Source organism: Cervus canadensis, chromosome 2, assembly GCF_019320065.1.
Source record: "Cervus canadensis isolate Bull #8, Minnesota chromosome 2, ASM1932006v1, whole genome shotgun sequence".
Lineage (NCBI taxonomy): Eukaryota > Metazoa > Chordata > Mammalia > Artiodactyla > Cervidae > Cervus > Cervus canadensis.
In genome coordinates, this window is record NC_057387.1 from 77,762,906 (window position 1) to 77,779,484 (window position 16,579).

The 16,579-nt window shown below is 35.0% G+C and overlaps 1 protein-coding gene across 4 annotated transcripts in view; it reads left to right on the top strand.

The window, feature by feature from the left end:
- The window catches only part of LOC122436884 (integrin subunit beta 3 binding protein), an 87,571-nt gene that overhangs the window by 39,372 nt on the left and 31,620 nt on the right, over nucleotides 1–16,579 (top strand). For all 4 annotated transcript variants that reach the window (XR_006268146.1, XM_043461100.1, XM_043461101.1 and 1 more), the window contains one exon: nucleotides 10,116–10,182. Coding sequence is in view for 3 of the 4 variants with exons in the window: in XM_043461100.1 (XP_043317035.1) it covers nucleotides 10,116–10,182 (67 nt within the window). In the remaining variant the exon portion in view is untranslated. The remainder of the gene's footprint in view (nucleotides 1–10,115; nucleotides 10,183–16,579) is intronic.

The following is a 16,579-nucleotide window of genomic DNA, read 5'->3' on the forward strand; positions in this document are numbered from 1 at the left end:
TTATAGTCCAACTCTCACATCCATACATGACTACTGGAAAAACCATAGCTTTGACTAGATGGACCTTTGTTGGCAAAGAAATGTCTCTGCTTTTTAATATGCTGTCTAGGTTGATCATAGCTCTCCTTCCAAGGAGCAAGCATCTTTTAATTTCATGGCTGTAGTCACCATCTGCAGAGATTTTGGAGCCCACGAAAATAAAGTCTCTCACTGTTTCCATTGTTTCCCCATCTATTTGCCATGAAGTGATTGGACTGGATGCCATGATCTTAGTTTTCCGAATGTTGAGTTTTAAGCCAGCTTTTTCACTCCTCTTACACTTTCATCAAGAGGCTCTTTAGTTCCTCTTTGCTTTCTGCCATAAGGGTGGTGTCATCTGCATATCTGAGGTTATTGATATTTCTCCTGGCAATCTTGATTCCAGCTTGTGCTTTATCCAGCCTGGCATTTCTCATGATGTACTCTGCATATAAGTTAAATAAACAGGGTGACCATATACAGCCTTGACATGCTTCTTTCCTGATTTGGAATCAGTCTGCTGTTCCATGTCCATTTCTAACTTGCATCTTGACCTGCATACAGATTTCTCAGGAGGCAGGAAAGGTGGTCTGGTATTCCCATCTCTTGAAGAATTGTCTACAGTTTATTGTGATCTACACTGTCAAAGGCTTTGGTATAGTCAATAAAGCCGAAGTAGATGTTTTTGTGGAACTCTCTTGCTTTTTCAATGATCCAACAGATGTTGGCAATTTGGTCTCTGGTTCCTCTGCCTTTTTTAAATCCAGCTTGAACATCTGGAAGCTCTCAGTTCACATACTGTTGAAGCCTGGCTTGTAGAATTTTGAACATCACTTTGCTAGCATGTGAGATGAGTGCAATTGTGCAGTAGTTTGAATATTCTTTGGCATTGCCCTTTTTTGGGATTGGAATGAAAACTGATCTTTTCCAGTCCTGTGGCCACTGCTGAGTTTTCCACATTTGCTGGCATATTGCGTGCAACACTTTTACAGCATCATCTTTTAGGATTTGAAATAGCTCAACTGGAATTCCATCACCTCGACTAGCTTTGTTAGTAGTGATGCTTCCTAAGGCCCACTTGACTTCATATCCCAGGATGTCTGGCTCCCGGTGAATGATCACACCATTGTGGTTATCTGGGTCATGAAGATCTTTTTTGTATAGTTCTGTGTATTCTGTCCACCTCTTAATATCTTCTGCTTCTGTTAGGTCCATACCATTTCCGTTCTTTATTGTGCCCATCTTTGCATGAAATGTTCCCTTGGTGTATCTAATTTTCCTGAAGAGATCTGTAGTCATTCGCATTCTGTTGTTTTCCTCTATTTCTTTGCATTGATCACTGAGGAAGGCTTTCTTATCTCTCCTTGCTATTCTTTGGAAATCAGCATTCAAATGGGTATATCTGTCCTTTTCTCCTTTGCCTTTAACTTCTCTTCTTTTCTCAGCTATTTGTAAGACCTCATCAGACAACCCTTTCACCTTTTTACATTTCTTTTTCTTGGGGATGGTCTTGATCCCTGCCTCCTATACAGTGTCATGAACCTCTGTCCATAGTTCTTCAGGCACTCTGTCTATCAGATCTAATCCCTTGAATCTGTTTGTCACTTACATTGTATAATCGTAAGGGATTTGATTTAGGTCATACCTGAATGGTCTAGTGGTTTTTCTTACTGTCTTCAATTTAAGTCTGAATTTTGCAATAAGGAAATACATATTTTAGCTATTTTTATGAATATTATTATCAAAGACATATGATTTATTATAAAGGGGTACAAAGAACAGTAAATACTAGCTTCTTAAAAAAACTAAGAGTTGGTATAAGAATATTAATATTAATATAGAGCAAAATAGTTATTATAACAAAAGGACTTTATTGCAAATAATAGAACTTTTTACATAATGAGAGAATGAAAGATTCACTACCAGAACAGGAATCCTGAACCTGTGTGCATCAAAAATAAAAACTCAAGCAAAACATGACAAAATAGGACAGGATTACAAGGAGAAACTCACAAATCCTTAGTCATAGTAGGCTATTTTTTCAGAACTGATAAAATAGATTTAAAAATTAGGAATGATAGCGATAGTTTATGTGTTTGTTTTTATTGTCATTCAAACAATACTTTTTCTTCCAGTTTTATTGAGCTATAGTTGACATATTGTTTAAGATGTTCAACATAATGATTTGACTTACGTACATCATGAAATGATTATCACCGTAAGTTTAGTGAACATCCATCACCCATTTCACTTTTGCTGTTGTTCTTTAGTCTCTCAGTTGTGTCCTACTGTTTGCGACCCCATGGACTGCAGCATGCAGGCTTCCCTGTCCTTCACCATCTCCTGGAGCTTGCTCATTTCACATAGATAATAAATAAAACGGAAAAACTTTTCCCTGTGATGGGAGTTGTTAGCTTCCTCTCTTAACAGCTTTCATATATAACATACCACAATATTAACTATATTCATCATGTTGTATGTTACATACCTGGTACTTATTTGTCTCACACGTAAGGTTTGTAGCTTTTGACCACCTTCATCTCGTTCCTCCTTCCCACTCCTATGTGCCTCCAGTAGTATTCCATAGTGGCTGCACCAGTTTATGTTCCCACTAGTAGTGCATAAAGATTCGCTTTTCTGCATATCCTTGTCAACACTTGTTGATTCTTGTCTTTTTGATAGTAGCCATTCTGACCACTTATGAGGTTTTGATTTGTATTTCCCTGATTATTAGTCATTTGAGCATCTTTTTATGTGCCTGCTGGCTATCTGTATATCTTCTTCGGAGAAATGTCTATTGAGACCCTCTGCCTATTTTATAATCAGGTTGTTTGGTTTTTTGATGTTGACTTGTTTAGGTTCTTTGTATATTTGGGATATTAACTCCTTACTAGACATATCATTTTGAATTATCTTTTTCTATTCAGTAGACAGTAGTTTCCTTTACTATGCAGAGCTTTTTTAGTTTGATATCTTTCCATTTATTTATTTTTGCTTTTGTTTCCCTTGCCTGAGAAGATAATATCCAAAAAAAATGTACTAAAACTGATGTCAAGGAGCTTACTGCCTAGGCTTTCTTCTAGAAGTTTTTTTTTTTTTTTTTAATTTTTTTTATTAGTTGGAGGCTAATTGCTTCACAACATTTCAGTGGGTTTTGTCATACATTGACATGAATCAGCGATAGATTTACACTTATTCCCCATCCCGATCCCCCCCTCCCACCTCCATCTCCACCCGATTCCTCTGGGTCTTCCCAGTGTACCAGGCCCGAGCACTTGTCTCATGCATCCCACCTGGGCTGGTGATCTGTTTCACCATAGATAGTATACATGCTGTTCTTTTGAAACATCCCACCCTCACCTTCTCCCACAGAGTTCAAAAGTCTGTTCTGTATTTCTGTGTCTCTTTTTCTGTTTTGCATATAGGGTTATCGATACCATCTTTCTAAATTCCATATATATGGGTTAGTATGCTGTAATGTTCTTTATCTTTCTGGCTTACTTCGCTCTGTATAAGGGGCTCCAGTTTCATCCATCTCATTAGGACTGGTTCAAATGAATTCTTTTTGATGGCTGAGTAATATTCCATGGTGTATATGTACCACAGCTTCCTTATCCATTCATCTGCTGATGGGCATCTAGGTTGTTTCCATGTCCTGGCTATTATAAACAGTGCTGCGATGAACATTGGGGTGCACGTGTCTCTTTCAGATCTGGTTTCCTCAGTGTGTATGCCCAGGAGTGGGATTGCTGGGTCATATGGCAGTTCTATTTCCAGTTTTTAAGGAATCTCCACACTGTTTTCCATAGTGGCTGTACTAGTTTGCATTCCCACCAACAGTGTAAGAGGGTTCCCTTTTCTCCACACCCTCTCCAGCATTTATTGCTTGTAGACTTTTGGATAGCAGCCATCCTGACTGGCGTGTAATGGTACCTCATTGTGGTTTTGATTTGCATTTCTCTGATAATGAGTGATGTTGAGCATCTTTTCATGTGTTTGTTAGCCATCTGTATGTCTTCTTTGGAGAAATGTCTGTTTAGTTCTTTGGCCCATTTTTTGATTGGGTCATTTATTTTTCTGGAATTGAGCTGCAGGAGTTGCTTGTATATTTTTGAGATTAATCCTTTGTCTGTTTCTTCATTTGCTATTATTTTCTCCCAATCTGACGGCTGTCTTTTCACCTTACTTATAGTTTCCTTTGTAGTGCAAAAGCTTTTAAGTTTCATTAGGTCCCATTTGTTTAGTTTTGCTTTTATTTCCAATATTCTGGGAGGTGGGTAATAGAGGATCCTGCTGTGATTTATGTCGGAGAGTGTTTTGCCTATGTTCTCCTCTAGGAGTTTTATAGTTTCTGGTCTTACATTTAGATCTTTAATCCATTTTGAGTTTATTTTTGTGTATGGTGTTAGAAAGTGTTCTAGTTTCATTCTTTTATAAGTGGTTGACCAGTTTTCCCAGCATCACTTGTTAAAGAGGTTGTCTTTTTTCCATTGTATATTCTTGCCTCCTTTGTCAAAGATAAGGTGTCCATAGGTTCGTGGATTTATCTCTGGGCTTTCTATTCTGTTCCATTGATCTATATTTCTGTCTTTGTGCCAGTACCATACTGTCTTGATGACTGTGGCTTTGTAGTAGAGTCTGAAGTCAGGCAGGTTGATTCCTCCAGTTCCATTCTTCTTTCTCAAGATTACTTTGGCTATTCGAGGTTTTTTGTATTTCCATACAAATTGTGAAATTCTTTGGTCTAGTTCTGTGAAAAATACCGTTGGTAGCTTGATAGGGATTGCATTGAATCTATAGATTGCTTTGGGTAGAATAGCCATTTTGACAATATTGATTCTTCCAATCCATGAACACGGTATGTTTCTCCATCTGTTTGTGTCCTCTTTGATTTCTTTCATCAGTGTTTTATAGTTTTCTATGTATAGGTCTTTTGTTTCTTTAGGTAGATATACTCCTAAGTATTTTATTCTTTTTGTTGCAATGGTGAATGGTATTGTTTCCTTAATTTCTCTTTCTGTTTTTTCATTGTTAGTATATAGGAATGCAAGGGATTTCTGTGTGTTAATTTTATATCCTGCGACTTTACTATATTCATTGATTAGTTCTAGTAATTTTCTGGTAGAGTCTTTAGGGTTTTCTCTGTAGAGGATCATGTCATCTGCAAACAGTGAGAGTTTCACTTCTTCTTTTCCTATCTGGATTCCTTTTACTTCTTTTTCTGCTCTGATTGCTGTGGCCAAAACTTCCAACACTATGTTGAACAGTAGTGGTGAGAGTGGGCACCCTTGTCTTGTTCCTGATTTCTCTTCTAGAAGTTTTATGGTTTCAGGTCTTACATTGAAATCAGAGTGTGGAACTCTAGCTTTGTTCTTTCTCAAGACTGATTGGCTATTTGAGTATCTTTTTTGTTATAAAGTATAAAATATTTAGACTGGAGTGATAATAAAAATATGTCAGCACTTAGAGGAAAAAATTTATACCTAAACATGGCGTGATAATGAAAGCATTCATAGTGGATTTACATTTATTAATGCATATATTTTAAAAGGATGACTAAAAACTAACAAGCTGAACATTCAACTCAGAAAGATAGAAAAAGAACAATAGAACAAACCATAAGAGGTAGAGGGAAATAAAAATATAAACAGAAAAATATTACATAGAAATGGTTCAATTAAAAGAATAATAGGATCTCATTCACTGCTTAGCCTCCAGACTCCAACTTGATCTGGAATAACTCAGAAAAAAAATTTTAGTTTGTGACACCTTAAACAAGTAATTTTAAACCTCTCTGCGTCCAGGTTTTCCTCAATTCTTAACTTCTGGTTTAGGACCAAAAGATCCCTGAGATGTGCCAAGTGTAAAATATATTTATCAAGAAGCAGCATGATACTGGCCTAAACCTGCTTGAAATTTCAATTCATTTATTAGTAAGTAATTATAGCATCTTGGCTAATAGAATGATCTTTGTAGAGTCAAATGGCTGGATTTAGATCCTGACTGTGCCACTTACTAGCATTGGAGCTTCAGATAAATTTTATGACCATTCTGTGCATTTGTTGTCTCATCTGTAAAATGGGAATAAGAATGACTATCTCAGAGGTGTGCAGATTAACTAATTAATATAACATTTAAAACAGTGCCTGGCCCTAAAGGCACTTTTAAACTGTTAGCCATCATCATCACCATTGCTGATTATACTTCTAAACATTATTATCATTATTATCTATCAAAAGCTATCTTCATTAGTTCAAGAAAGGGCTTCTGGGAGCCTTACCAGAAAGTCCAAATACAATTTTTAAAGCAGTCCCAATTCAGTGATGTTACATTTATCACCAGTGTTTTGCGAAACTACATTTAAAGGGAATCAAGTACATAATTATTAATCACATGTAGTGTAGCAAGGAAAAGAGTACATAGAATCCAGAGTACTTTAGCATATGTTAATTGCTAATAAAATGGAATGAAATAAGGAAAAGTGATTATTAAATAAGTGGAAAACTCTTGGTGTGATAGAGTCCACTCAGTAGTCTTTGATAAATGATCCAAATGTTATTCTTTGAGACATTAAATCTCCTCCTGTTTATCAATTGAAATGTCTTATTTAAAAGCATAAATCCTGGGGGCTTCTCTGATGGCTCAATGGTAAAGAATCTGCCTGCCAATGCAGGATACCTGGGTTTAATCCCTGATCTGGGAAAATCTCACATGCCTCAGAACAACTAAACCTGCGCCACAACATTTTTTAAAAATTTATTTCTTAATTGAAGGATAATTGCTTTGCAGGATTTTATTGGTTTCTGCCAAACATCAACGTGAATCAGGCATAGAAATACATATGTCTCTTCCCTCTTGAACCTCCCTCTCATCTCCCTCCCCATCCTACCCCTCTAAGTTGTTACAGAGCCCTGGCTTGAGTTCCCTGAGTCATAACAGCAAATTCCCATTGGCTGTCTATTTTATATATAGTAATGTAAGTTGCCATGTAACCGTCTCCATACATCCCATCCTCTCCGTTCTCACCCCCGTCCCGTGTCCATAAGGCTGTTCTCTATGTCTGTATTTCCATTGCTGCCCTGCAAATAATTTCATTAACTTTTGCACCTGCACTCTGGAGCCCAGGAACTGCAACTACTGAGCCCTCGAGCCGCAACTACTGAAGCCTGTGTGCCCTAGGGCCCATGCTTCACAGCAGGGGAAGCTGCCACAATGGGAAGCCTCGTGCAACTAGCGAGTATCCCCAGTGACTGCAACTGGAGAACAGCCTGCAGAGCGGCAAAGACCCAACACAGCCGAACATAGATAAATAAGATTTTATATATACGTATCTATGAAAGAAAAAACATAAGTCCTTCCATAAGAAGATTGAAATTAATGCTATTAATTATGTTTTATAGTTTGTGATACCTGACTAATCCCCTTACAATGATCAGAATGTTTAGAAAGGCCTAAAACACCTGGTGAAAATTCAAATAAAGCAGTCTTTTGCTGTTTCTCACCTAGCACTACTGACTGCTTGTGCTAAAATGGGAAAAATAATTACAGGTTAAAAGAACAAAGTAATATTGTGGAGCTTTATTCAATGAAAATAGCTTAATTCAAAATTCAGGAAGTTAGTATTAATCTTTAAGATTAATACTGTTTTATGAAATAAAAGTATATAGTGTAGTTTTCATGTGTGGTTTTTCTATTAAAAATACTTTTTTTGAGAGATTTTAATAAACTTATTTCCCCAGAGTTCTCTAAAATCATAAGTAAAATATTATTACTCTTTTCCCATTCATTTTATTAAATAAACTCTTAACCATATTGATTTATTCTATTTGGAATTTAAGGATGCCAACAAATCAAATAATGACAAGTTAATAACAAGAGAGGTAACTAGGACTTTAGCAAAATTTCTAGACCACAAGTTTTTCTGTTTTGGGCATTAAAGACTATTATGAGATAACAATTTAGTTATGACAGTTTTTTTGAGAGAGGGCAGAAGTTCCAAAGTAACAACGAGGGAAATTATTGTTAAAGTAGTTTCTGAACCACTTCAGTCAATTTCCTCTAGAAATAGAAGCAAATGAGAGTTAATGGAATACAAATTAGTGAAGAAAACAATGTAAATCAGCAATGGATAGTCTGTTCCAGATCCAGACAATATATTTTTTAATGTGTTAATAAATCACACTTAAATTTTAAAGAAGTTGCCTTCATGTTATCTATGTATTTGGTTTCATTTGAAAGGATTGGATCCTCCTGCAGTATTATCCAGAACTATGCCATCCAGTACATGTACATGTTGAACATGTGGAGTGGGACTGATCTGAATTGAAATGTGCTATAAGTGTAAGAATACACACCAGATAGTAAAATCTTAGTGTGGAAAAAGTAATATGTATAATTAATAATTTATTTTGATTGTGTGTTCATATAAGAATATTTGGGTGTATTAGGTTAAATCAGATATTCAAATTTGACTCTTTCCTTTTATAAAAATTTTGTTAGTAGATTTTAAATTACATAAGTGGCTCATATTATATTTCTTTTGGAGAGTGTGAGCTTGTTTTTGATGGTGCATTGTACCAAACAATTTTTTAGAAAAATAGTAACTACCAGTTGTTGAGCAAATGGAGCTATATTAAAATGTGTAGTGTGAGAAGGTGCCAATGTTTGTACATTGTAAAAAGTGAATTTTCTTCACTGATTTTCATTAGTACTAAAGAGTTTGGATTATTCATTCATTTGCTTCTTTATTCATTCAGTAAAAGGCCAGTATATGTAAAACACTGAGAATCTCTAACTATGCTAATGTGTCCTCAAGTACTCATACATTGAATATGTTTAACATATATTGTGCATATAGCACTGTAAAGTACTGTAGAACAACTAAATGGTTAGCTCTTAAAACAGTTGACTCCTTGACTACTAATAAGTGCAGACATCATGTTCTATTAATACTATAAAAGCAAACTACATTTCAAACCAGCACACATTTGAGGGATTATAACTTAGTTACATTTTTGTTTCTGTTTCTGTCAACTTGTTAAAGTTTAGCTAAGTGATGGCATTGGATAACTACATAGTTTTTTAAGTGGATAGAATTTGTTTATTATATTAATATCTAAAATAAGTACTTTAAAATATTTTAGTAGGGACCAAAGGTCTTTCCAAGAAATAACTAAGTCAATATGCACTTTTCAATTGAAGTTTAAAAGTTGATTTACAGTATTGTGATTTACAGTATAGTGATTCAGTATTTTTGCAATTATATTCCATTGCAATTTATTAGAAGATAATGGGTATCATTCCCTGTGCTATACAGTGTATCTCACTGTCTTATATATAATTGTCTGTGTCTAATTCATCCTAAACCATAAATTTGTCCCTCCCCTTTTCACTTTCCCCTTTGGTAACCTCAAGTTTGTTTTATCTGTGAGTCTGTTTCAGTTTTGTATGTAATTCATTTGTATTCTTTTAAATTCCACTTATAAATGACTCCATGCAGTATTTGAAATATCTTCATAGGACTAAAGGTATTTCCAAGAGTTTACTAAATCATTTAGCATTTAAGCAGTCAGGTAGTTTTGTCCCTAAAATTGTATTTAATTTACTGTGCTATCATGAGGAACTCACTATTTTCTAAATATTAGTATCAACAATTCCTTGTTGTTAACTGTGAGACAAAAAAATAGGAGTTAAATAATATAAACTGGAAACTTTAATAATTTTTATTAAAATATTTGATGAAAGCATCCTTTATCAAGTAGAGTTTATATTATCAAGTTGGGTTTATCTAATTTTTCTTTTTAATATACCAGGCCCTGATGGAAATTTTATTCAAGAGATTGTTTCTTCTATATAATATAATCATGAATAAAAAATTAGAATGGAAAATAAAAAAAGAAACAAAGTACCTATTGCAGAGTTCTTCACAATACTGAAAAAATTTTCTCATACCAAATTTTCAGGATACTTTTTCATTAACTACTCTTCTTTCATTTATCTACCCTTTTATTTTTTATTTAAAATTTGGTGATCTAAATTCTATTTAAAATTTGACAGTTTTGCTTTAACTTTATGTTCCTTTTATTGCACACATATAGGAAAGAGGGAAAACTTGAATCACCTCAGTATAAACAAAAGAAAGGAATCTACTATGCAAGACAATGAGTAAGTTTGTTTTTGCTGAAATAATATACATGTGTCTTAAAATGGTCATATTTGTTAAAGTGATGTTTTAAGATAAATCATTTCTTTTGAGAAATGAATGTTTTAGAGAAATGTTTATAGTTTATAGAAATTAATAGAAAGTTTGTAGTTTCTACTTCCTGAGTAGAGCTATTTTTTCTTAAAGGAGTAAAATACTTTATTTATGATGTGTTTTAACAGTATTCATATGATGGTGATATATGATACCTTAATTTTAATATCCATTTAGCCCAGTTTCCCCCAGCCTATGCTTAAGAAACTAGCTTAGGGTAAAACTGAGGGAAACACCCTCCTTGGATTTACATGGATGGAGAAATAATATATTAGAACATAATGTCTAACAAATAACTGGTGCAGGAGCTAGGAACACAGTGAAGCCAGCAGTAAGGAATCTAGAGGAACCCAGAAGGCTTATTGGCCGTCAGTCAACAATTTGCATATTGGCCTGTAAATAGTGCCTTGAATGAAGTCGTTCTGTGTAGAAAGCTACTGCCTGTATGTTCTGGAAAAAATATTTATATCTATCTGCTAAGGCTGGAAAAATTGAAATAAGCAGAACAGGGAGTTGAATTTTCATAATAGTTCACATGTTCAGCTCATTTACTTTTCCAGCTGTATCTTCTTTGTGCCATACAATGATGGGTAAAGATGAGGAAAATGAGGTATCTACCCATTGGGGGCTTATGGTCTCATGTTGTAAATTAATATACCTTCTTTAACTTAGAAGTGGGTTATAGGTTATGTTTCAAAATATTACTTATTTATTTATTTAAATTGAAGGACAATTGATTTACAGTCTTGTATTAGTTTCAGATGTACAGCACAGTGATTTAGTTTTTTATATGTGTGTGTATATTCTTTTCAGGTTCTTTTCCATTATAGTTTGTTACAAGATATTGAATATAGTTACCTATGCTATACAGTAGGTCCTTGTTGTTTATCTGTTTTATATATAGTAGTATGTATCTGTTAATCCCAAACTGCTTTTTTATCCCTGCCTTCCTCCCCCGCTTTTCCCTTGATAACCATAAGTTTATTTTCTATGTGAATGTGTTTCTGTTTTGTAAATAAGTTCATTTGTGTCATTTGTTTTTAATTCCACATATAAGTGATACTGTATGATATTTGTATTTCTCTGACTTAACTTCAGTTAGTATCTGTGCTACTGCTGCTGCTAAGTCACTTCAGTTGTGTCCGACTCTGTGCGACCCCAGAGACAGCAGCCAACCAGGCTTCGCCGTCCCTGGGATTCTCCAGGCAAGAACACTGGAGTGGGTTGCCATTCTCATTCATGCATTCTCCAGTGCATGAAAGTGAAAAGTGAAAGTGAATTCTCTCAGTCGTGTCCGACTCCTAGCGACCCCATGGACTGCAGCCTACCAGGCTCCTCCTGGTACTGGGTTGCAACCCTCCTGAGTGGGTTGCCACTGCCTTCTCCAGTTAGTATCTCTAGGTCCATCCAATTTAAAGGGCATTTTTTCATTCTTTTTATGGCTGACTGATATTCCATTGGGTTATACCACATGTGGTTTATCCATTCATCTGTCAGTGGACACTTATATTGCTTCCGTGTCTTGGCTATTGTGAATAATGCTGCTATGAACATTGGGGTGCGTGCATCTTTTCAAAATAGAGTCCTTTCCAGATATATGCTTAGGAGTGGGATTGATGGATGATATGATAACTCTATTTTTAGTTTTTTAAGGTGCCTCCATACTGTTTTCCATAGTGGCTACACTAGTTTACGTTCCCACCAACAGTGTAGGAGGGTTTCCTTTTCTCCACACCCTCTCCAGCATTTATTATTTGTAGACTTTGATTATGATCATTCTGAGCAGTGTAAGGTGATATGCACTGTAGTTTTGATTTGCAGTTCTCTAATTAGCAATGTTAAATGTCTTTTTACATGCCTGTTGGCCATCTGTATGTCATCTTTGGAGAAATGTCTATGTAGGTCTTCTGCCCAGTTTTTGATTGAGTTGTTTGGTTTTTTGTTAGCAACTTGTATGAGTTGTTTCTATAATTTGGAAATTAAGCTCGTTGGTTCCCTCATTTGCAAATGTTTTCTCCCAGTCTGTAGATTGTCTTCTCATTTCATTTATGGTTTCCATTTCCAGTGCAAAAATGTATAATTTTAATTATAGCACATTTGTTTATTTTTGCATTACTCTAGGATACAGATCCAAAAAAAATATTGCTGTGATTTATGTTGAAGAGTGTTCTGCGCATGTTTTCCTCTAAGAATTTTATGGTATTGAGTCTTATATTTAGGTCTTTAATACATTTTTTTTTTTGTATATGGTGTTAGATAATGTTCTAGTTTCATTTTTTTACATGTAGCAGTTCATTTTTCCCAGCACCACTCATGAAAGAGACTGTCTTTTCTCCATTGTATATTCTTGCCTCCTTTATTGTAGATTAATTGACCATAACTGCATGGGTTTATTTCTTGGCTTTCTGTCTTTTTCCATTGATCTATGTGTCTGTTTTTGTTCCAATACTTTACTGTTTTGATGAGTGTAGCTTTGTAGTATAGTCAGAAGTCAGGGAGTCTAATTCCTCCAGCTCTGCTCTTTCTTAAGATTGCTTTGGCTATTCAGGGTCTTTTGTGTTTCCATACAGATTTTTAAAATTATTTGTTGTAGTTCTTCAAAAAATGCTATTGGTGATTTGATACAGATTACATTGAATCTGTAGATTGCCTTGGGTAAGTATAGTCATTCTGACAATATCAATTCTTCCAGTCCAGAAACACAGTATGTCTTTCTATCTGTTTATGTTGTCTTCAACTTCTTTGAATTCAGCATCTTATAATTTTTTTTTCTTCTTTTTTTTTTTTATTATTATTTTTTTTTTTCCAATTCAGCATCTTATAATTTTTGAAGTAAATCTTTAGGTAGGTTTATTCCTAGGTATTTTATTCTTCTTGATATGATGGTAGATAGGATTATGTCTTTAATTTCTCTGTCTTTTGATGTTAGTACATAAAAATGCAACTGATTTTTGTATTTTAATTTTGTATCCTGCAGCTTTACCAACTCCTTGATAAGTTCTAGTAGTTTTCTGGTGGTGTCTTTAGGATTTTCTGTATATAGTATCTTGTCATCTGCAAACATTGACAGTTTTATTTCTTCATTTCCAGTTTGGATTCCTTTTATTTCTTTTTCTTCTCTGATTGCTATGACTAGAGCTTGCAAAACTATGTTGAATAAAAGTGGCACGGGTGTGTAGTTACTGATCTTAGAGGAAATGCTTTCAGCTTTTCACTATTGAGTATGATATTAGCTGTGGGCTTGTCATATATAGGCTTTATTACGTTGAGGTATGTTCCCTCTATGCCATCTTTCTAGAGAGTTTTTATCATAAATGGATGTTGAATTTCATCAAAACCTTTTTCTGCATCTATTGAAATATGAAATTTTTTATTCAGCATGTTAATATGGTGTATCACATTGATTTGCTGGTATTAAAAAATCTTTACATCTCTGGGATAAATCCCATTTAATTGTGATGTATGATCCTTTTAAAATACTGTTGGATTCAGTTTGCTTGTATTTTGTTGAAGATTTTTTCATGTATGTTCAACAGTGGTATTGGCCTGTCATTTTCTTTTTGTGTGATATCTCTGTCTAGTTTTGGTATCAAGGTCGTGTTGGCTTCACAGAGTGAGTTCAGGAGTGTTCCTTTCTCTGCAGGTATTTTGAAATGGTTTCAGAAGAACGGGTTTTAAATGTTCAATAGAATTCATCTGTGAAACCGTCTGGTCCTAGACTTGGTTTTGGGCAGTTTTTAAATTACTAACTCAATTTCTGTACTTGTGATTGGTCTGTTCATATTTTCTATCTTTTTCTGGTTCAGTCTTGTGTCTGAATATTTTTAGAATGCATTTTCCATACAAATTGTGTTGTAATTTGTGGTTAAGACCTCATTTCAGGGCTACAAGTCTATTTTTTTTGTAATATAGGTAACGTACAGTATTATTCAGTGGTAGTCTAGGTAAAAAAAATATATTGAGAATGCCACATAGAGTATAACAGCCTGTATGCACCAGTGCTGGGACACCTCAGGCTAAGCAGTCAACAGGACAGGAATACAGCCCCACCCATCAGCAGACAGGCTGCTTAACATCTTCCTGAGCATGGCCCTGCCCACCAGGGTGCAAGAACCAGCACCCACTAGTGGACAGAAACCAGTTCCTCCGACCAGGACGCCTGCATAAGCATCTTAGCCTCATCCACCCAATTTCAGATCACAAAAGCAAGAATAATTGCAGCCCTGCAGCCTGTGGAATATAAACTGCAATCACAGAAAGTTAGACAAAATGAGACAGGAAAGGAATGCATCCCAGATGAAGGAACAAGATAAAACCCCAGAAGAACAACTAAGTGAAGTGGACATAGGCAGTCTAATGGAAAAAGAATTCAGAGTAATGATGTGAAAATGATCCAAGATCTTGGGGAAAAACGGGAGGCATATGTTGAGAAGAGACAGGAAATGTTTAAAAAAGATCTAGAAGAACTAAAGAACAAATAAACAGATGAACAATACAGTAACTGAAATGAAAGATAACACTACAAGGAATCAATAGCAGAGCAACTGAGGAAGAACAGATAACTGGCTTGGAAGACAAGGTGGTGAAGATCACTCCCAGGAAACAAAATAAAAAAGAACGAAAAGAAATGAAGACAGTCTAAGAGACCTCTGGGACAACACCTTGAGAAAATATTTGAAACGATAATAGCTGAAAACTTCCCTAGCAGGGAAAGGAATTAGTCGCCCAGGTCCAGGAAGTGCAGAGAGTTCTAGGCAGGATAAACCAAAGGAGAAACACATGAGACACATAGATTTCAAACTGATGAAAATTAAATTAAAATTTTAAAAAATATTAAAAGCAACAAGGGAAAAGCAGCAAAAAAACATACAAGGGAACTCCCATAACATTCAGCTGATTTCTCAGCAGAAACTCTGCAGGTCAGAAGGGAGTGGCATGATGTATTTAAAGTAATGAGAGGGAGAAACCTACAACCAAGAACACTCTACCCAGCAAGGCTCTCATACAGATTGGACAGAAAAATCAAAAGCTTTATAGACAGGCAAAAAATATTAGAATTCAGTACCATCAGACCAGCTTTGCAATAAATACTAAAGGAACTTTTCCAAGTGGAAAAGAAAAGGCCACTACTAGAAACAAGAAAATTACATATGGAAAAGCTCACCAATAAAGGCAAACATGCAGTAAAGATAGGAAATCATCTGCACACAAACATGATATGGAAACCAGCAGTTGTGAGAAAGGAGAGCTCTTTGAAATGAATTTGAAGTTATAAGATCAGCAACTTGAAACAATCTTGTTTATATATAGACTGCTATATTAAAACTTCATGGTAGCCACAAACTGAAAATCTACAGCAGATATAAACAAAAAAAGAAAAAGAAATCTAGACACAACACTAAAGTTAGTCATCAAGTCACAAGAGGAGAGAACAAAATAGGAAGGGAAGAAAAAAGGCCTACAAAAACAAATCCTAAACAATTTAAAAAGTAGCAACACAAATAGACATATTGATATTTATATCAATGGATTAAATGCTCCAACCAAAAGTCATAGACTGTCTGGATGGATGCAAAAACAAGACCCATTTATATGCTGTCTACAAGAGTCCCACTTTAGATCAGGGGACACATACAGACTGAAAGTGAGAAGATAAAGGTATTCCATCTTTCTTGCAAATGGGAAGGAAAAGAAAGCTGAAGTAGCAGTACTCATATCAGACAAAATAGATTTTGAAATAAAGACTGTTAGAAGAGACAAAGACAGTCACAGTCCAAGACAATCCGAGATGTAACAATTGTAATTACATGTGCACTCAACATAGGAGAACTCCAATATATAAGGCAAATACTAACAACATGAAAGGAGAAATCAGTAGTAACACAATAATGGGGGGACTGTAACACCACACTTTCATCAGTGGACAGAACATCCTGATATGATCAACAAGGAAATACAGACTTTAAATGTTATTTTAGACCAGATGGACTTAATATTTATAGAGCATCCCATCCAAAAGCAGCAGAATACACATTCTGCTCAAGTGCACATGGAACAATTCTTAAGGGTTGATTATTTGCTAGCCACAAAGCAAGCCTTGGTAAATTTTAAAAATTGAAAGCTTAAATCAGGCATCTTTTTCAACCTAAAGGCTATTAGCTTAGGAGAAACTACAAGAAAAAAAACTTTAAAAAACACTTTGAGGCTAAACAATATGCTACTAAGCAACCCCATGGATCACTGAGGAAATAAAAAAATACCTAGAGATAAATGAAAATAACAGCATGATGATCCAAAATCTGTGGG